Source organism: Puntigrus tetrazona, chromosome 3 (assembly GCF_018831695.1).
Source record: "Puntigrus tetrazona isolate hp1 chromosome 3, ASM1883169v1, whole genome shotgun sequence".
Classification (NCBI taxonomy): Eukaryota; Metazoa; Chordata; class Actinopteri; order Cypriniformes; family Cyprinidae; genus Puntigrus; species Puntigrus tetrazona.
In genome coordinates this window covers 26,541,884-26,563,448 of record NC_056701.1, presented here as the reverse complement: position 1 = coordinate 26,563,448, position 21,565 = coordinate 26,541,884, and the positions used below count along the sequence as shown (strand labels likewise).

At 39.4% G+C, this 21,565-nt stretch overlaps 4 protein-coding genes across 6 annotated transcripts; all 4 read right to left on the bottom strand.

The window, feature by feature from the left end:
- Nucleotides 1-3,902: 3,902 nt before the first annotated feature.
- Nucleotides 3,903-8,548, bottom strand: pvalb8 (parvalbumin 8). 2 transcript variants are annotated; one of them, XM_043235325.1, is made up of 5 exons: nucleotides 8,096-8,548; nucleotides 5,282-5,346; nucleotides 4,639-4,771; nucleotides 4,286-4,395; nucleotides 3,903-4,176 (listed from the first exon to the last, which is right to left on the bottom strand). In XM_043235325.1, the coding sequence occupies exons 1-5, from the start codon at nucleotides 8,110-8,112 to the stop codon at nucleotides 4,151-4,153; spliced, it is 351 nt and encodes a 116-aa protein (XP_043091260.1). In that variant the 5' UTR covers nucleotides 8,113-8,548; the 3' UTR covers nucleotides 3,903-4,150. The 2 variants fall into 2 exon arrangements, with proteins under 2 accessions (XP_043091260.1, XP_043091261.1); XM_043235326.1 differs by lacking the exon at nucleotides 8,096-8,548 and adding an exon at nucleotides 5,923-6,054.
- A 643-nt stretch (nucleotides 8,549-9,191) lies between these two features.
- pvalb4 (parvalbumin 4) lies at nucleotides 9,192-10,569 on the bottom strand. Its single transcript, XM_043235324.1, has 5 exons — nucleotides 10,440-10,569; nucleotides 10,000-10,066; nucleotides 9,774-9,906; nucleotides 9,582-9,691; nucleotides 9,192-9,478 (listed from the first exon to the last, which is right to left on the bottom strand). The coding sequence occupies exons 2-5, from the start codon at nucleotides 10,058-10,060 to the stop codon at nucleotides 9,453-9,455; spliced, it is 330 nt and encodes a 109-aa protein (XP_043091259.1). The 5' UTR covers nucleotides 10,061-10,066; nucleotides 10,440-10,569; the 3' UTR covers nucleotides 9,192-9,452.
- Nucleotides 10,570-11,992: 1,423 nt separating this feature from the next.
- On the bottom strand, nucleotides 11,993-15,675 carry pvalb1 (parvalbumin 1). The gene is made up of 5 exons (XM_043235322.1): nucleotides 15,533-15,675; nucleotides 15,010-15,089; nucleotides 13,788-13,920; nucleotides 13,601-13,710; nucleotides 11,993-12,287 (listed from the first exon to the last, which is right to left on the bottom strand). Exons 2-5 carry the CDS (start codon nucleotides 15,068-15,070, stop codon nucleotides 12,262-12,264), a joined length of 330 nt encoding a protein of 109 aa, XP_043091257.1. The 5' UTR covers nucleotides 15,071-15,089; nucleotides 15,533-15,675; the 3' UTR covers nucleotides 11,993-12,261.
- Nucleotides 15,676-16,943: 1,268 nt separating this feature from the next.
- pvalb5 (parvalbumin 5) lies at nucleotides 16,944-21,481 on the bottom strand. Of its 2 annotated transcripts, XM_043229750.1 has the most exons (5): nucleotides 19,565-21,481; nucleotides 19,338-19,418; nucleotides 18,237-18,369; nucleotides 18,043-18,152; nucleotides 16,945-17,241 (listed from the first exon to the last, which is right to left on the bottom strand). In XM_043229750.1, the coding sequence occupies exons 2-5, from the start codon at nucleotides 19,396-19,398 to the stop codon at nucleotides 17,219-17,221; spliced, it is 327 nt and encodes a 108-aa protein (XP_043085685.1). In that variant the 5' UTR covers nucleotides 19,399-19,418; nucleotides 19,565-21,481; the 3' UTR covers nucleotides 16,945-17,218. The 2 variants fall into 2 exon arrangements, with proteins under 2 accessions (XP_043085694.1, XP_043085685.1); XM_043229759.1 differs by having other exon boundaries at nucleotides 16,944-17,241; nucleotides 19,338-21,481.
- Between the last annotated feature and the right edge of the window lie 84 nt (nucleotides 21,482-21,565).

Sequence of the window (21,565 nt, the reverse complement as noted above, 5' to 3'; positions counted from 1 at the left end):
CACCCTGGAGCTGTGAAATCGTGTGTTATCACGGAGGATGAGGTGCCCATTAAAGATTCAGAGACCTTTAATAAGTAAGACGACCCTGACACTCCTTCCTTGCTATGAGTTTTTGGTGACAATGAAGCGAGGCGCATCAATTATTGAGCAGCCCGGAGACAGCGGGCACAAGACGCTGGAACCAGCGCGTCTATCTACGGCAGGACAAAAGAAATTTGGCCAGCGTTACTTATTCACTTCGTTCTTTTACAGCCATGATTAAACCCGCTCGTCAAATCTCGCTGGGAAGCCCTGGTCGAGTTTCAGATGATAATCCCACCCAGGGTACGCCGCTGACTCAAACCCGTGGCATCCGATCTCCCCTCTTTCTTGAGGTTTCTTCGTGGCCCCCACGCATGACCCAGATGTCAAGTGCTCGGGCCACATCTATTGATAAAATGCATCTGATACTGTTCACCGTAGCTTAAGTTAATTACACGGGATTATCATTAAATGTGCATTATAGTCGCGCTGAGCTGAGGTGACATCGGGGTGCTTAATTATGCATTAGACTGTTTACAATGTGGACATTTATTTCTGCCGTAGACCTTAATAACCGTAGCCGGGAAATATTTCATTTACTGAGAAAATTGCATAATGGGTGACACATTTATAGTATAGTGACTACTACCCGATCTCATGAATGTGCGTATAAACAGTGCACCAAATAAAAATGAAAACTTGTGGTATTGATATGCAAAAATGGACGATGCAGGATCGAGGTTGTGGTGTAGACGCGTATGTGTACTAATACCATAAATTAGAGTCTTTAAAATAGATGATATGTGCTAGGGGTGCCAAGATCATATCAGAAGACAAGTCTCAATAATTATCTCCGAAAAGTTCTGTCGTGATTCCTTTTAAGCCTTGTTTTATGTCACGGGTCAAATTTGGCCCGAAGCGATTTTTGAGAGGTGTCGGAAATACTGGTAAAATATGATTTTTTAAAAAAAAATTTAGTACCTTGAAGAAGCATGCCAATGTTGGATACTCTGTGTGTGTGTGTGTGTGTGTGTGTGTGTGTGTGTGTGTGTGTGAACATGCTTGCAAAACTTTTATATTACGATTATGACGTTTGTGGGTCAATTTGACCTGCATATTTAATATTTAGATTAAATAAGAAATCACTCACACTTATACGCTTTATACATAAAATAATAATCATTTTGCTATGACATTTTCTCTAAGAGAAAGACTACATGAGAGTCGTACTGAAAAAAGAAATGTTTTTAAATTTTTGTTTTCGAAAAAAAACTAAATGAATGGATGTCAATGGAAGAGAGGCTTCACTATGCTGAATAAACTGCTTTTGTGGGAAAACAAAAGCGTATCAGCTCTTCGAAATACTTCCCGTTAAGCTTTTAATTGTAAATTGTTTTATTTTAAGAGTTTACACCAAAAAAAGGACAATATTGTTAAAGTTAAAGTCGGCATGAAATTGAAATTGACAACTCTTTTTTTTTATGGAATACTGTTAAAGATAAATAATTTATCTGTGACTTCATTATATATAAAAAAAAAAAATCATGTCTCCTTCCTTGCGTAAAATGTACCTTTTTGTTCTCGTCGTCGTCGAGCTCCTTGTTAAAAAATCGGCGAGTCCGGTGGAGAGTTATCCTCCACAGCTCAGGCATTCAAATCTGCCTCCTTTTTTTTAGCAACGCCCGTCTTCCAACGATCCAATCAACTACCGAAGGACGAAATCAAGCCCCGTTCTACATTTTTCTAACTTCAGAGCCGTTTTACTCGGATGTACCTTACACTCCTATTACCTCCAATGCTATTAATGACAAGTTTTTAATATCATATGTTCTCTTGTTAATTTTCTTTAAATTTTTGTGAACTAAATCCAAAGGGTCAAATTGTTAAAATCGATCAAACTCAGAATTTGTAATATGCACATAAAAAAGCACACAAAATCTGTAGGTTCCTCTCGTTTAGCATAGTTCTGCACCGTATTGCATGTCATGTTGTATGTTTTACACAACGAGACAGTCCGAGTGTAACTCTTTAGCGTGCATTCAGCAGTTTGTGAAAACTCGTCTTTTTGCCTTGATTGTGTTTTCTCTTCTGTTTCTCCTGCAGCTCGGGTCTGTACAGTATAGACTGCACTGTCACAGCTGTCCCGCTCGCCCGCCCTTGTCACATGATCCCGCTCTGCTGCCCAAAGAGTCAGCCTGGACCTGACGTCTCCGATTTCCTTCCTGTTTACAAGGCATGCTTTCTGACCATTTAGGGGTCATGATCTATTGTATCCCCCGATCAGTGTTATCCTTGACTTCCCCCAGTCCTATATATCCCTGCGGCGCACCTCACTTACAGCACGAAAGCCGCCGTAAGGTTTATAAATTTCATTCTATTTCTATTTCCGTATGTATTTCAGTGCTGTCAAACGATTAACCTCATCCAAAGTAAAAGTTTTTGTTAACATAATGTATATGCGTGTGCTGTGTATATTTGTTACGTGTATATAAATACGCACACATACAGTATCATTTATATTATATAAATCTAAACGTAAATTTTAATAACACTTCCGGAGACATTCCACCTTTTAGTGAAATAAGGTGCGCGATATTGAGAGCCACAGTGCGAATCACGTTATTAAAGACGTTGTCTTTCACCACAATAAGTTTACAGTTGAGATAGTTTATAATCACAGCAAATATCGACAATTTGCCAAACAGTTCTTACAGTAAAACACTATTCTCTAGACTTCACCTGTGAAATCTCTGGAGACAGTGTCATTTTGTCTCTCATACACCACTCGAGTTGAGTTCGGATCAAAGTATCTTCTGTTAAGGTTACAGGTAAGACCACGTCGATGAAGCAGAAGGCTGCTAATGTCAGGGTGTGGTGTCTAGTGGTCAACATGCCTTGCTCTAATTCTAGGTCCTGTCGTGTAATTCTTAGCTATTACGGTCTACGGGGAGCTTACTGTTTGGGAAAACATGCATTTGTGTGGAAAATGCATCCCTGCAGAGGGGCCGAATTACAGCAGGCTGAAGGCGGTGCGGGGAATGTCCACCAGCGGCCGACAGCGACGGGATGGATGAGCAAAACTGAGCTAGACGTGGGTTAGAAGCCAACGATTGCTAAGGGGTCGTGTAGCAAGCTTTGACCGCGTGCCGCGAATACCCCGTCAGCTTCAAAAGTGAAATGCCAGGTCGTTTTTGCGGATTTTCTCGAATGCAGCACAAACCAATACCCCTGTAGCATTATATATCGCTATAATAGTATATTCACGTTGAGGAGAGATTGGAAGATGTTTAATGTAATGTGTGTTCGGTGTGTGTTTTAAAGGGCAAAACTGTGCGTGCTAGCTGATGACTGACAGCAGCCATAGTTCTCCTAATAATATTTGCTCAAGCTCCGTCTTTGCCTTTGTGCATTGGTTATTGAATGAGGCACTTTACGAGGTAAACCCGATATTACCAGCGTTTATAATGGGATTCCTTTGTGGGGTATCATTTTACTGCGATTTCAGTCTTTAGCTGCGATTGATTGATTGTTTCAGTCTATTTATTATTAATATATCAAATGAACAAAACGAAACGTAAGCCATTTATGATAGAACTATTATCATTGTCACTGTTCATTCACTTATCAAATGCAAGTCTGGTCTAACTGTTTTATTAAAGTAGAATTTTATTGTGATCATCCGGAGCTCGCCATCCGAAAACCTCGTCGATGTTTCACATTTCAGTTTCGTTTTCGTGTCATTTTCGGCGTTTCGATTTAATTTTAATCCCACACTTTCGTCCGAAGTGGCTTCGTCGTGAAGCTCGTGTTCATCAAACGTTCACACATTTGACGGCCGGGAATAAGAAAAAAAACAGACAACGTTTGAAATATTTTGAGCCGTTTATTTATTCACTTCAATAATAATTTTCAGGTAGTTTTACGCTTGGTCAGTGCCCATGTGCGCCCCTCTGCATTAATCGAAAACCAAATAAAAACTGCATTGTTTACAGCGTGCGTCTGCCTTGTGTGGACTCTATTGACCTGGGGGTCCCCGGAAACAAAAACACCTGTGTATCGAGTGGCGGGACTGCTGCTGAATTGAAATGAAATCTGAGTACGAGAGAGGGGAGAGCTGCGTACTGATCGTTCAGGACAGAACCATCGCCTGGAATTCTGCAAGAGACCAGAGACACAGTTCATTCATACAATCGTCTCCAAACTGTCCGGATCGACTGGGCGTTAATTATGAATGACGGAAATAGTATATAAAAGCCGTGATTACCATCTGCTCCGATCTTGCCATCGCTGTCGTCGTCGGCTGCCGATAGGAAACCCTTTGTCTCTTTATCGGTCAGCACGCGAGCTCCAGGCGAGAACCGCTGCAAGAAAAACCTGGAACGACATCAGAAAGAGCATCGTCTCGTGACCCGCATCACCCCCAGACAGAGACAGGATGCGTTCAAAGCAGGAGGATAAAGAGTCTTTCTTAAATAAAAGGCAGCGTCTAGGTAATCCCTGTCTGTTTTTGAATACTTAATAAAGCCCAGTGAGATAAAAGGCTGCGATCTCTTGTTCCTGCATTGATCCTGTCAATTATCTGGCTCATAGGAAGTTTTTGCATGCGAAAGGTCGTACTTGAGTTCTTCCTCCTCGATGAAGCCGCTGGCGTCGTTGTCCAAGATGTTAAAGACATTCTTCACTTCCTGAGGGCTTTTCTTTGTCAGACCACACAGCTGGAAGAACTTTTTGGGGTTGAAGGAGTCAGGAGCTGGAAGGAGACCAAGGAAGCAAACGATTAAAAACGTGACTGTGAAATCTGACTCCGCCACTGAAGCAGGAGCCGAAGCCGGACGTTCACGAAAACGTCCTAATCTGCCCCAAAGGCACAAACTCCTACGCCCTGTGCCAAACAAGCTCTTGATTTAAAAACCACTGGACTTCATAAAAAACAAACGACAAGAAGACTTTTAACACCATTTTCAATTGCACAAACACGTAAGTCACACGACCTGTGAACATGTAAAAGTCACATGACTACCAGGTTGTCCACATACTATCAGATCTGATGGTGTTCCTCGCCACTTAAAGTGGTCCCCCTCCTCATCTTGACATGAAGACCCTTGATCTCTCAGATGATGTCTTAAACCCCCTCCTCTTTTCAGTGAGGGACCCTCAACTTTGACGTAAATCTCCTCCTTCGCACCTCTTTCAAAACACCCCGTCTCTACTACGTCTCTACGCCTCTTGATCATGTTATGGGCATGGTCGCGTCTCCTACCTTGACAGTCCTTGAGCGCACCGTCGATGGCATCAGCGGAAAGGATAGATGAGAGTGACATGGTCCTGCATGGAGGAGAAGAGAAATATTATATAATATACAGTTCATTTTAATACACCAAACAGGGCTGGGCTGCATGTGAGCACATCTTGCTTGGTTGAAAATAAAATAAAACAAACAAATAAAAATCGACTAAAGATACAAATTGACAAATTGAACTCTGGACTGAACTGAGATTCTAGAGACAAAATATAATAAAATATACATATACTGTGTGTGTGTGTCTGTATATATATAATAGTCAGCATTTGAAGTGGAAGACAAGAACAAATACTGGTTTTAGGTTTTAGATTGAATGAAAGGTTTTGATCCACTTCAAATGTTGACTACTGTATACGTATATATATATCATATTGATCTTTCTGCATGCTTTTTCATAGCAATTTTCATTCTAAAGCCGCGCCTATACGTGTATTCGAATGCTATTTTCACGAAAACGTTCATAGGCATGCAGCTCTGGTGCGGTTTTCCTTCTTGAACTGCGTGCAATTTGAGGATAATTCTCCTAAAGCCGAACATAAAGCAATGCGCGACGAAAAAGAGCTGTCCGGGCTCTCTCGGAGAGAGCGGGGGGCGCTTACCTCAGTGAAGTTCTCCCGGCAGGCGAGTCAACAGAAGTAAGGCTGAGTGGTGACTGCGAGTCTGTCCAGGTGCGATTTATATAGATCTGAAGGCAGTGACAATGGCTAATTCTTGAGTTACCTGTCTGTGGATCAAATTCTAACTGCCAGGCCCTGGCTCAAATTACTTACCTAACTAATTAACCTGTACTATTTATATCTGTGTGTGTGTGTGTGCGTGCGTGTGTGTGCGTGGGCCAGCCCTCAGACATCTGCGACGCCCTTGTAAAAGGCAAATTAAGTAATAAATGCTTTGCTGTCAGGTCCCTCCCGCCCTGCATCTTAATACACAGATCACAGAGCCCTCGCTCCCGCTCTCCTCTTCTCAGGTCGGGCAGGCCATCCCTCCCTCTTTCCCTTCTGCTTTACATGAGCTCGTTCTAAATTCCTCATTAGAATATTATATAATCGCTTTTATACTGCATTTCTCGAAAACCACCTTTCCTCGCGTCGGCTCGAATCTATTGCTTCTTATAAACCCCGTAACCTGCACTGGATTTATTTTGACTCAATATCTTTCAATATTGAATATCCCGGCAATCCACCGGATGCAAAACTAATTCGCAGCTATAGCTATAGAGAGTTTCTCCTTCCCATCTCGCCCTCCATAGGCAGACAAACAGCGAGCTGTCATTTTTTTTCTCTGCTGATTCAGGGATACAAGGTCACCTTTTGACTGGTGCTCAGTAGCACGCTGTAATCAATGTTTAAAATGCACCTGCTAGACGCATATATTATGTAAGAGGGTGCAATATGTCAGCGCTTTATGGTTTCAAGTGCAGGAAAAGAAAAAAAAAAAGACGCTGCCAAAAAAAAACCTTTTTGTCACCAAATCCCACGTTACAATTAATTCGAGGTGTTGTTTCCATCGGTGCGATGGGGTTACAGGCAGCGCATCCTTCATACGTGTGTAACAGATACACTGACAGTTTCTCTTCAGGTGTCTAATATGTCGACACTGATATTCATTTGACTTTTCTAGTCATACCGCGGCATGCTTTGAGGGGCTGCAAGCAGAGAAATACGAGTGAACGGTGTTGGATGGATGCTTGCACTGAATGACAGCACCTTTCCATCGCGCGCATTGGCTTCTTTTAATCAAGAGGTTTTACTCAAGTGGAAATATTCAGTTTCTCTGAGTTACACTGCATGCGTAATACTGTAACCCGTAAATAATTAGCAGGTTTTTTTTTTTTTTTCTTAAGAAACCAGTTTATTTAGTAGTTATGCATGGCATGAGATTGTTCAAGATTATATTAAATGCATTTATAATATTACAAAATTTGAATAGTTCATTTGCAAAAACAGGTATATATATATATATATATATATATATATATATATATATATATATATATATATGACACAATAAAAGCATGATTTATGAAAATTCATAAAAATTTAATCAGTTTTTTTTTTTAAATGAACTCTTCATGTGAAACAATTGCTCTTGAGCAGCAAATCAGTATATTATATTAATTTCTGAAGGCTCCTGTGACACTGAACACTGGAGCAATAACGCTGACAATTCAGCTTTGCATGACAGGGATAAATTAAAACTATTTGATATCACAATAATGTTTCACAATATTACTTTGGTCAAATAAATGCATCCTAATAAGCTTGTTTCAATATTTACGTTTTCATGCATTTAGTCGAATGAGTAATCTTTTAAACAGTTTCTTAACACTTTCCAATATGTCTTCAGCGTCCTTTCAACGCACCTTTGCTGCAATTATTATTATTTTTTTTTAAACTTCTTGCACGCGCCAGACCCTCAGTGCACGCGTTTCGTGTCACCTGTGCTTTTACATCGCACGTGAGGATTTTTCCTTCGTTTCACTAATGCATCTGTCGCAGGAAGTGCGGCGCACCTGCCAGTGTCGGCTTCTATAAGCGTTTACATGGACAAGTCATGTTTGAGTGCGCCACAAAAGACCGCGTTAACGCGTGCTCGCGTGCCTATTGAGTTGCGAGGGCGCACGTGGCCCGTTTAAATTCATTAGGGCGAGGTGTTCGCCGCGACATGCTCCGGGACACTCCGCGCGTGGGATAACCCAGCGAGATGCTGCACGGAGAGAAACCCGAGAGCCCGGGGGCCGACAAGGACACCGGATACAGAGGTGCCGCTTACCTGACATCACGGGCCATGATGATACCTCATATCCTATACAGTTACTCAGAAATCATTTATTCATTTACGTTTGCTTATATTCTCTGCGAGCACCGAGTTACACAACATTGACCTCTACTAAGGTGTCTCTTTTGGCAGCCCTCCGCTGCTTTTAGTGTCGGAGGCTAACTAGCTTAGCATGCTAATTTTTATTAGCGGCGCAGCAGCGCCTTTTAAGTGGCGTTATTATATCTCCGGAAGTTTTGTGGTAGCAGCTTAAAGATGAATGTCGCTATGCTCTGCGGTTACTGATAGGCAGCTTTTAGGGGTAAATGTGTGACCCCGGACCACGAAACGAGTCCCTGGGGGATATTTATAGCAATAACCAAAAATACATTGTGTGGGTCCAAATGATGGATTTCTCTTTTATTTAAAAAAACAATTAGGAACATGTTCCGTGATATTTTGTAAATGTCCCACCGTAAATATATTAAGGTGTACATTTTGATTAGTAATGTGCATTGCTAACAACCTAAAAGGTGATTATTATTATTATTATTATTATTATTATTATTATTATTGTTTTATTTATTTTTTCTGCACCCTCATTATCAAGATTTTCAAATAGTCGCCAGAAATCTTATTCATTTAGTTAAAAAGATGTCCGTTAAAGGGTGCTGGGGTTTTTTGTTTGTTTGTTTGTTTTTGGGAAAGTTGAAATGTTTATGATATGATTTTACAATAATTTTCTGTGCACTTATTCCAAATGCATGCAGTCCTTGTGAAGTACCGCCATCTAGCGGAGGTAAGATGAAATACAGGCTCGTGGGAAAGCTTTGTGTGTATGAACGGATGAATATGTCTGTGAGCAATTAAAATCTTTGTAATACTTTCCTAATAGTTTATTATAAATGACTCCACTGTCACTTTTGATCGATTTAATGCACCGATACCGGATAAAACTATGTCTTTTTTAGGTAATTGCATGCCTGAATAATCCACCGCATGTTTTTTTTAATTTCATTTTATTTGACTGAAATGGAAATGTGGTTATATAAACCTTCTGCGTGCGGCTGGGGGTGAAAAGCAGATTCGCAAGAAGGAACGAAAAGGGGTCTGTATTGAAAAAGAATATTTATTCTTTTCGTATCATCCGTTCCCGTAAAAGTGCATCAGATTTTACAGTAAGCAAAGTTCATATTTAAGACAGGAGACACAACCGCTACATTCGCAAGTCATCGTTTTGACAGTGTGCTGCATGGGAGGAAACTTCTCATAAGCATCATGAGTATAAAAATTATTTATAGTAAGATGAAAATGGGAGGTCTTGGGCAAAGTTGTTCCTTCAGAGCAAGAGGTGTTGTTGGTCAGAAGCAATTTATGCCTTAACCAAGGCGGCGAACTCTGTCGGAAAGAAACAGACGGCGTGTTAAAATCGCATTGAGGTGCGTTTGTCGTATTTATTTATGTTTTTTTAAGGCAGGGAGCGATCGTGAATGGGACTGACCGTCAACTCCGATCTTGCCGTCGCCGTCAGAATCTCCAGCCTTCAGGAAAGTCTTGGTCTCGGCGTCGGTCAGGGCCCTGGCGTCAGCCTTGAAGTTCTGCAGGAACAGTCTGCGAACGCACAAGTCTGAATGAGCTCACCAGAACAGAGATCTCGTTTCGTCCCGTTTGGCTATTTTAAAAGGCCGTTTACTTCAGTTCGTCCTCCTCGATGAAGCCGCTCTTGTCCTGATCGATGATCGCGAAAGCCTTCTTCACGTCGTCGGCGGTCTTGCTGGTCAGACCGACCTTGGCGAAGAAAGCCTTGTGGTTGAAGGAGTCAGCAGCTGCGCGAGAAACACGGGGAGACTCTCGTTTTTGGGGGGGCTTCGGCCGAACGGATCTCAAACCAATCTTATTTTAATAGAAGTTTCTCTCACCCTTGCATGCCTCCAGTGCTGCAGTGATGTCAGCGTCGTTCAGGACTCCGGCGAAGGCCATCTTTAGCTGAAAGGAGATTAAAACAGGAAAGATCACACGCAATCTCCAAAAAAGCACGTGTGCGTTCAGTCCAGTTTGCCCCCCAACCCCCTCCTAATGTGACCGGGTTTCACCTAATAATATTTTAATTTCATGCCATCGACCGTGCAAATCCCATTTTTTAAAGGGAAGAATGTGGATTCGAGTTACGAGGACGTTAAAGATGTCCCAGAGAGTCCGGCGTGTGTCCTCTTAAAATAAACCAGCGGGCAAAAATAAAAAAAATTCCACAGCTGATTCATACGAAGAGAAAATTTAGGATGCGTAAGCTTTTCATTTTCCATTATTTGACAGGTCCAGTTTTTTTTTATTTTTTATTGACCGGCTCATGCAAACTCACCTCTTTTGTCTTTTGGCGCTGAAGGTAGTTTCAGAAGACTCGAGCTGTGAACTGCAGTGGTCTCCGGGCCCCTGATCTCCCCCTTATATACCTTCAGCGACTCCAAATATGAATCGTAACGTAATAGACACCCGAGCGGCCAGTTGACATGCGCCCAGCGGACGCGCTGTACTATATTTATCCTCCAAAAATGAAGATGCTTAAAAGGTGCGTTTGAAAAAAAAGCCCATCATATACCCGGCGTGTGCTAATAATACACGCTGCTGATAGTGCATGGACGTATTCCTATGGACGCTTGCTCACCGGGTTATATGAAGGGAGACATTCGGGACGCCTTTCAAAGGGACATTTCAGTTTGTGCTCTGGGTATGGACTCTCCGGCTGTGCTTGCTTTATGTCACTGGTTATATTACTATTAGTTCCAATGTGAAATGCTTCAAAATAGCACCAGTAGTTCATTTTGCATGAGATTGTTGTCTGTGCTTGCTGCCTTTTAGATTTTTACCACATTAAAAAAAGGTTTTCTCTTAATGCTGCTTTCTGTATGAAAAAAATTTTTTAATAAAAATCTGTTTTGGTTAACTCCCATCCCTCATTTATTAGCATTATGTTCATGACCTGAATGTATGCGTTAATCTCCAACTGTACTAATGTAAAGTGGCTAAATCACTATTAGCTTGAACCCTTTTTTCATAGAACTTGTCAAAAAGCAGCGGCTTCGACTCTTTTAAGTATTTTTTTGTGAATGTACACGGTGTGTTATAAAGTTTATTACTATTAATCCGCTCGTGATGGTCGCGTGCGACGTTCAAGCAGCAGAGGGCGCCAGAGTTCATCCGGCTTTGACCGGTTTTACAGTCAGGAAGATCAGCTCTTTCACTAAAACTTTTATTAGACAAGTGCTCTTTTCAGCATTTCTAAATAGCCTAAAATGTCCCGCTTTCGTTTCATCAGTTGTTTTTCTTTTTACTTTTTTGATGGAAAAATGATTGACATGCGGTTTGACCAATGGCGTGCAGGTGTGGTGCACGAGCGACCAATCGCGTGCAAGAAGGCGGGATCTGCGGTCAAACGGGTCAAAGCAAGGCAAATACTCGTACCTATTTTAAAATACGGGACGGTAGTCACTCTAAATTAGCGACGAGGATAATTATAAGAGTTGTCTGTAAGGTAAACGATTTAAAAGTCTGATTGGGAACGTCGAAAGTTTGATTGACCGTTACGGTTAACAGCGCATTGTTGCAAAAGCATCGCCAGTTGCTCTAATGCGGGCCTTTTAATGGGTTCTGGACGACTGAGCTTGGCCGGCGCTTTGTTCGAGTGTTCGATGAGCTATTCTGAGCATTCAAGAAGCTGCCATGGACTCTAATTGGGCATGTGAAAACTATCCTCTGCAAATCCCTTCCAGTGCATCTCAGCAGATCTCCGGGCCTTCCCTCGGCCAGCCTCGTGCCAAAAGCGGCCCGCGGGACATCCCTGACTGTGTGAGTGCGTTATCACGAGAAAAGACGCCCGGCTCGACGGACCCCGAAAGAGTCAGCTTCAAAGACACGTTACACCAAAACTATATTTATTCCTTGTTTTTCACTCTTCCCCAGAAGTGCATTCAAGATAGTACATGTGCACAAGCCAATGGGCTTGAAATACAACATCCAACTAACACAAACAGTACCCTCATCCAGACGCTGTACTCAAAACTGAGTCAACTGTCCAAAGTCAGTCATAAATAAGATCGTATAAAAAAAAAGTTCGGCTGAGAAAGGTGTGAGCTGTCGTGAGTTCTGGTTCCTTGGTATTGGAAGGGTCTTGGTCGGATGAAAATTTAAGCCTTTACAAGAGCAGCAAACTCTGTGAGGTGAGACAGAGATGAGACCGGCGTTAGGCAGTTCTGCACATATCATCAATTTCATTTCCAAATACCGTCAGGGGACTGTTAGTGTTCATAAACTGCACTAATGCTCGACATCCTACGCTATGGCGGAGCTTCGGCGGATGCTGCCAAGTAAACAGACGGTGACAGAGGCAGAGCTCGGGGATAAGAATGGCCTGATGGCCTCGGGCCAGTGTGAGAGAGTCACCACTCAGTTTACGGCACTGTCGCTCGCCCTACAGTACGTCTGCTTTGTGAGTACTGGAAGTATTTTGGCAGCTTGTTAGCTCGTTAAAATAATCCAGTATGCTTTTACCCTTATTTATTGTTAAAATCACGAGAATGATGTGTGATAGTCTTAATATCCTTAAGAATAGGTTACTTTTTTCATATATATATATATAAAAATGTACATATACATTCGGAAATTTAATTTAAATTTGTCTCACTTGGTGGCATGCATGGTTATTAAAGGTTATTCATTATAAAGAAAGCCTAAAATTTGATGGAAAAATGCGAAAAATTACAAACTGGATGAAAAAATGAAACGTGTGTAAATTATTATAATATAATAGTATTATATTTTCATTAAAAAAATAATTTTTAAAATAAAAAATATATATATTTACAAATCTAAATTTACATTTAGAATTTATAAGAAAATGTAAAAATATTATTGCACATTTTCTTTGTATAAAATGGAATAAATGTGTAAATTTTAAAATAAATATGTAGGAAATATAATATAAAACATGCACATTAATAAATGTGTAAATATATATATATATATATATATATATATATATATATATATATATATATATATATATATATATATATATATATTTGTATATACAATTGGCTTTTAAAATGAATAAATATATAAGTAATTATTAAAACATAAAAATACATCTAAAATTGACATTAAAAAAAGTTCAGATGGGTTAAAATAGTACTATATATTAAATATGTTAAAATAAAATGTATATGTACATCTCTAGATTTAGATTTTTAAAGGCCAGTATAAATGTCTGCATTTCTGGTGACTAGAAATTCTTGGACCTGACAAAACAAGCAGAAATAATCCTTACTGTTGAGCCCTGAGTGATGCTATGTTGTGATATTACGCGAGAAGAAATACTAAACGATCCCATCATCATAATATCTCCTAACTTCTAAGGTTTATACCCAAGCTTTCTCCACAACCCCCCCAAAAACCTAAAAAGCTGACTTCCTGTCTAGATCTCATCTGAGATGTCAAACGGTGCCAAAAATGGCATTTTTGGTGTACCTTCAGCTCCAATCTTGCCATCACCATCGCTGTCACCAGCAGACAGGAAGGCCTTGGTCTCTTTGTCGGTCAGAGCCCTGGCGCTGGCCTTGAAGTTCTGCAGGAACAGCCTACAGGAAGAGCACACGAGCGTTAGCAAAGCGCTGTCTCACGCCGTCGGGAGACAAAGAGCTGTCAAGAGGCTCACTTCAGCTCCTCCTCCTCAATGAAGCCGCTGTTGTCCTGGTCAATGATGGCGAAAGCCTTCTTGACCTCATCGGCGGACTTGGCGGACAGGCCGACCTTGGCGAAGAAAGCCTTGTACTCGAAAGAGTCGGCAGCTGCGTGAGAGCAGAGGAAAGTTTGGGTGAGGAAAGCAGGCATCTCGCATAGAAGTGTACTGACAAAAAATATGAACCGATAGCCTGCAATCGTGACCTCAAAGAGCTACTTCTACCTCATTTCATCAGCGAATGTGCATCGATTTAGGTAGAAACGAGCGTTTTGGGTTGATTTGGCAACGTTCATTAATATTTTTTTATTATAAAACCGGCCAGTTTAGATGTTGCCATTTCAGCTTACCATTTTTTTTTTAAATAGCATCAAGGGAGTAGCCTATTACACTTATTAAAAATTTAGTGTTTTAAAGAAACCCAATTTTTCCAAAGAATAATTCAAGCATTTAAGCAGAAGTCTTTGCTTTATGTTTTGAAATACTCCAGTTATAATGTAATATAATACATAAAATGAGTTTGTTTCTATGCTAACCGCGTGTTTCTGTCAATATTGTCCAATTCATTTCTTAAAATATATTTTATATTGCTAAAAACTTATTTTATGATGTAGTTTAAAAGACAACTATAAACAAAATATCGTCAATTTAAGCAGAAACCATTGGATTGTGTTTACAAATGCTATCATATAATATATAAAATTGGCCTCGTGTTTCTGTCAATATTGTCCATTTATTAAAGTAGATTTTATATTGACTAAAAATGTATTTTATTATGTACTTAAATGTTGTACATTTAAGCAGAAGCTTTTAGATCAAGTTTGCGAAAGTCAGATTATAATTTAATAGAGCATATTACAAAATGAACTGATTCAAATATATTTAATATAGACAACTACAAAATTAATTACAAAAATAAACCACAATTAAACTACTATTTGAGTAACTCGCACGTTATTATACATTCATTATGAGCATTATTTATTGATCGAACTATGTTTATTTGTCCATACGAAGTCTTTAGACTCGGTTTAAGTCATCAGCAACAGCTAAATCAGTCTTCTGGAAGCGTTTTGATTAACGTCTGAATGAGCACGAACCGCTGATCTGTTAAGCAGTTGCTAATGACTCCCACATGTCAGCTATTGCGCGCGGCATTCACCCCGGCGGGGATGAGCTGTAACGTGAGCCGTCTTACCCTGGCAGGCGGCGAGAGCAGCATCCACATCAGCGGCGGCGAGCATAGCAGCGACGGCCATTGTTCTGGTTCTGATGAAGCTGCGGAAACAGAAAAACACCCGGTGAGGACCGCAGAAACACCCGAACCCCCCCCATCCGAGGCGACGCTAGCTACGCAGTCGTCCGCGGGATGCTCCCCATCTCACGAGGTCAAATGTGTTTCTGGGTCAACGCGTTCGGTTGGCCCCCGGGAACAGCGTTTGAGTCCTGCGATCTCGACCCCCTAAACCCAACCTTGCCCGCGAGAGCTGGCTAAAAACCGGAGGAAACCAATGAAGCGCGCTGGCACCGGACCGAAAAGCTACAAAAGCGCTTCTCCAAATCTGACCGGTCGATCGCAATGTTCCGGGGTCAACAAAGATGTTGATCCGGGAACACGTGGCGGGTTTTCCCCGATGCTCCTCGGCAAACACACGACGTATTCCACAGGCCCTGCGCACCGCCGAGTAGAGCGGAGATGCGTCCCGCCGGCGTGGACTCACCTTGCGCTTGTCTAAGGCGAGTGAAAAACCGGAGGAGTTAGTCGAGGTGTGAGCTGGGCTTCTGGAGGTCCCGGCTTATATACCCTCAGCCTCACCGTTTGCAGGAATTTGAAGCCCAGTAACGGATACCTCGTGTGGGTCTACGTTAGGAATAGTGTCGAAAAAATGTGTCCAGTAGTCAAGTTGGGCTATTTTTAGTCTCACAAACGATGCTCAGAACCATGTGTGGGACCCTATAGATCATGAGGCCCTCCTCCTCCCTCGGACGGCTCGGGTTAAGCAGACGTCCGCTCTGAAACTTAACAAGAATTCCCCTCGAGATGTTTCTCCTTTCGTTTTTTTTGTTTTTTGGGGGGGTTTTTCGCAACAAAAAGCCGCCGGGCGGCACCGAGCGCGTGTTTGTTCGATTTGGGCCGGATCGGGTTTCTCTTCCAGGTTAAGAAACTCTGGACGGAGGGCTGTGGCGCAATAAACGGCGTCTCGGGGCTGTAAATCATGTCGTTGCGTGATAAGAATAATTCACGCCCACATTCGGAGGCTTATTATGATCGATACTGAAACGTTAGCAGAAGCGGGTGTTCCTGTCTCAGGCTTGGATCGGAGGTCGTATCGCTCCTTTTATGTGGCCTGCGTGAAGCATATTGTGCAATATTAAGATGATAGCTTCATAACACCCTTCGTTTTGATTTTAGGTTAATGGTGTAGGCTCTACTTTGACAAAAAAAGTATTCAGAGATTGCTGGTAAATTTGATATATTATCAAATATATATATATATATATATATATATATATATATATATATATATATATATATATATATGTTTGCTATATTTAAGTTTATCTGCAGAAGTTTTTTAATCATGTTTTTATGATGTTATTATGTTTTTATTGTGTTTTATTGTGTTAGATCAGTGCAAATTTTTATTAAAAATGTAAAATTTTAATTATTAGACCCATAGAGTCTTAACAAATTTTACTCAGAATTTACTAATAAATTTCTTAAATAATTACAAAGAAATTACAAATAAATACATTAAAATAAACACAGGATTTTTACATAGACAATACAACTTTCTTTTTTTTGCATTATATCCTCCTATTTGTAAATCAACATTGTTCTGATATTATAGTTGTATTTTATTATATATTTTTTTCTATTATTTATTTCTGTATTTAGCAATGTCTTTTTCCTATATTGACTTGGATGTGATTTTCCTTTTGTTCTTATAAATGTTTTATAGATCTATTATTATTTCTATTATATATCTTTTATTATTATTTTATTATATATATATATATATATATATATATATATATATATATATATATATATATTATTATAGATTTAAATTTTTATTTTATTGTTTTTATTCCATTTTATTTTTTTTTCCTTTTGTAGTAATGTATTTCAGACACTTGAAAAGTATAAAAGATCACATGAGCCAAAGCTGCATAAAAGAAGTCCTGTATCAGGCGATTTCATTTTATTGAGCAGTTTCATATATTCTACAATCACTAGTTACAGAAGCAGATTTTGATGTGTTCCCAATTTGCACATTTACTACAAAGACTTGCTAGACATGTTTTAATAACCAACTCGCGTAAAAAGCCGTCACAGGTAAATGCATGCAAATAAATAAGAGAGAAACATGAAATGAAGTTCAGTGGAGACATTCATCACGTTTTCATTTCAGCAAGTCGCAGAACTCTGAGAAAAAAAAGAAGAAAAGCGAGAAAAATGAGTTAAATGCTGTTCTAAATATTTGATACTGTATTTGATATATTTGATAAAGTACAGCTATTTCTTCACAGACAAAATGATTAAAATAGTTCCCATACGTGCTAACCACTCAGTTTTTCAGGTCAATATTTTACAGTTATTTTATTTTAAATTAAAATGTATTTTTAAATCGTTTTTCGGAAAGACATTCAACTTCTACCAAACTAATTTTAACAATAAACAATGGCCAATTAATTTATTACGCCTTTTATTATTTATTAAATGTTAACAAACAGCTTCTGAATTTAACATTAACATTAGCCAAAAATTAATAAATGCTGTACACTGTAAAAAAAAATTGTTTCAACTTGAAATATTAATAATATTTAAAAAAATAATATTTTAGTTGTCACTTTAATTAACACTAAGTAACAAAAAATTTAAGTTGACTTAAAATTTTACATTTTAGTAACAAGTTATTTCCATCTGAAACTACTTTTATCATTCATTCTAATAACTAATAAACCTTATTGTAAATCGTTACCCAAACTCCCCAAATGTTAAAATATAATCTCCTGTAATATAACACTTCAACAGTGTTGCCGGGGACGACGTGTTGGTTTGATGAAGTCCCAGTCTTTCGAGGCAATCTGTGCGTCTTTAAGGAAACAGAACGGTCCTGATTCCCGTTAGCACAGCCGATTAGCCCCTCGGGCACCAAACGGTGCTAGACAGTGAAGGTTTCTATAGGAGTGCGGCTCCCAGGGGCCCCCGGGGTGCCTGATTTACCTTCCATGCCGATTTTGCCGTCTCCATCGATGTCCCCAGCTGCCAGGAGAGCGTTGGTCTCGGCCTCGGTGAGCTCTCGGGCCTTCGAGCAGAAGTTCTGGAGGAAGCGTCTGGAGACACAATCAAAGAACGGTTCAGCCGCGGTTAACCGATAAAACAATCTACGGACGAGCTGGGTTTGAGCGACGCTTTACTTCAGCTCCTCTTTCTCTATGAAGCCGCTCTTGTCCTGGTCCAGGGCCTTGAAGACCTTCTCCCCGTCTGAAGCAGCTTTACCTATCAGCCCCACTTGTTCAAAGAACGCCTGGTAGTTGAAAGTCCCCGGGGCTGAAAGATAATAAAATTATGATTATTTCACGTATATATATCTCTCAACTAACTGAACTATTGCTTACGCCACAGCTAGCCTTACTTCCCAATATCGGTTTATCACTTGCCATTTCTTTATAATTACTTGTGAAATTTACAAGCAATTTCTAAGTGAAAACTCTTTCCAGACTGCTATGTTACATACTCGATTTCACATTGAACGCGCTTGAATCAAAGCTATGATTTTTTTTTTTATTTCTTTTCCAATTTCTTACCCGTTTGATGTATGTCTGATGGCTATCAGTCTATGTTAAAACTGTATGGAAACTTTACTTTTTATTTGATTACAATTTATTGCCTGGATTGACATGGACTGCTGGTGGCATTAATGTTAACCCAGCAAGGCTCTTTAATCACTTTTAATAAACCATACAGAGCGAACAAGACTTCTTTGTACCCTAAATGTTACTGCTACTACATATTACTGCTTTATAGCTGCAGAATAAGTCATGTAGGATTACATATAATTACAGATATACCGTTACAGCTTTCTATCTTTTCGAACGCAAAAATATTTGATATATTGCATTGACTTGGATGAGATATTTTTGTGTCATTAGTGATGAATAGTTACAGTGAGATAACTAAGTGATCTGTGTGTGTGTGTGTGTGTGTGTGTGTGTGTGTGTGTGTGATCGGCACAAACACTCTGGTATCCTAGTGGCAGCTGCTCCCCAGTCTCCGGCTGCCTGGATACCTGGATCCATCCATCCCCAGTGCCCCGGACTCACCGGCATATGGGAGTCTCCCTGAGTGTGTGTGTGTGTGTGTGGCTGTAACTAAAGCAGCTCTTTGTTTAAGCCGTTTAAGCACATATGAATAATATGTGCTCTCGTAGATGAGCTGCATGTGCAGATGAGTGACCGCGTGTGTGTGTGTGTGTGTGTGTGTGTGTGTGTGTGTGTGTGCGTGCGTGCGTGTCACACCTTGACAAGCCTGGATAGCCGCAGCAACGTCATCCTGCTTCAGGTGTCCCGCAAGTGCCATCTTTCCGCAAAAAACGAGTACTGCGAACACAAATCGCAATTACAAGCTTTTCCGTCCACTTTTTAACACGAATGCTGCTAAGACTCGAGGGGGGAAAACGCAGGGACGCGATGCATTCCGATAAAAGACTTTAATTCTAGCCGTACAGTGTGTGTTCAGGACTCACCGGTGGACGTGAGGTGGAAGGGATGCGTGCTCCTCTTCAGGTGTACCTTCAGGAACGATGAAGAAACCGAAGAGACCCTCTCCTGCAGTTCTGGGACTCAAAGTGCGGAGAGAGCGTGAAACCCGTGCCCTTAAACCCAAGGAGGCCACAGAACGCCTCCCTCCTCATTAGCTAATCCGAGCAGATCATTTCTGATAGCTATTGGTTCGAAAGGATGCGGTTTTTGCATATTATGTTTATGAAGGACTGAGCCCGCTGCTGAGACCTCAGATGATTGCCGGGGAGGAAAACTCTTCTGGTTTGAATCACAGTGAAAAATGGAAATCGCATACAACAATGAAATCGCCTCATCAAAGGTCTTATGTTTCTATAAGCTGAAAAATAAAATAGCAGCACTTAGGAGGACTTGACTGACAATGAACGGTTTCATTTTTTTATGTTTGGTAAAAATGATTGCGTTTATGTTAGATCACAGCGCATCAGTAAACTCGAACAGAAAGCGTTGAGAAAATGAGATGAACATTAATAGAAGCTTGATTGTTAGTTTAGGTTAAATAAAATATCACCAATAAAATATTATATTAGGAATGCGATTACAGAAAGTAATTACAGATGTAACTAGGTATTTTTAAAAAATATAAGTGCAATGTAAAAACATACATATATACAATAAGTGCGTTTTATTTAATGATTTATTTAAATTCAATTTATTTAAGGCCACCTATTATGATTCAACCGCTAATATTTTAAGTATTATGATAAAATATAACTATTTAATACTAAAAATCAATCCCTAGTAAAATACACTTAAATGTTACAAATTTATTTCAGTAATGTTTATCATATTTACTCAAATATCACCTGCTGAGACTTACTGGTGATGAAAAATATAATAACTTTATTTGGACAATGTGCAATGAATTGTCACCTTTGATGAGAACCGTATGATTTCTGCACTTTTTATGATTTCATTTTGCACGGCCTTACATAAACATGCAAATGTTTGTATGAGATAAATGCATTTCAAATGCATTTGAGTTATTTCTACTCACTAGTGGTTAACAGTATATAAATATAAATATAAAGGGAAAAAAAATTGTGGAAAAAAGATAAAAGAAGTTTGTTTTGATGAAACATGATATTAATAAGGTTGAGCGTACTGTATGGGGAGCACTGGGAAAAGGCATTGGGGAGTGGGTTTCCATGGTGATACAGTATACATTTAATTCATTTTTTATTTTACACACATATCAGTAACAGCTATGATTCAGCTGTTATTAAATGAATAACGGTGCTGTATGTTTTTGTGGGATTTATGGACGCTGTGAGAATGTTTTTGTTTAAAAAAAGAAATGAATCTATTCAATAATGCATTGAACAGATTAAAATTGCTCAGTAAAGATATTTAACGTTACCAAAAACTATATTTTATATAATAAATGCTGCTATATGAATATCTATTCACAATTAATAAAAATCGGAAAAAAGTATTATGAGTTCAGCAAAAATATTAAGCAGCAAGAATTTTGAACGCTGCTAATAATTAGAGCCCTTATTGGTAATTAAATACAATTAATAATTTAGAAGGAAATCGGCATGTTAGAATGATTTTTTGATGTGACACTGAAGTAATGGTGCATCACAGGAATAAATATAATCCACATAACAGTTATTTGAAATTTGAACAGACTAATAGGGGTATTTCACAATATTATACTGCTTCTTATTGTATTCGTAATCAAATAAAAGAAGCCATCTGTGAAAAGCATAAAGAATAAAACATAATTAAATACAAGCCTTCTAAAGCAATTACTAAAATACTATTGATAAAACAAAACAAACAGGCAAAAATATTTGGTCTAATTTCAGAGGTCCTCATTAAAAATGAAATATTCAAACGTTGCAAAAAATAAATAAAGAAAGAAAATAAATATATTCTTCTTTATATATATATATAAAAAAATATATATATATATATATATATATATATATATATATATA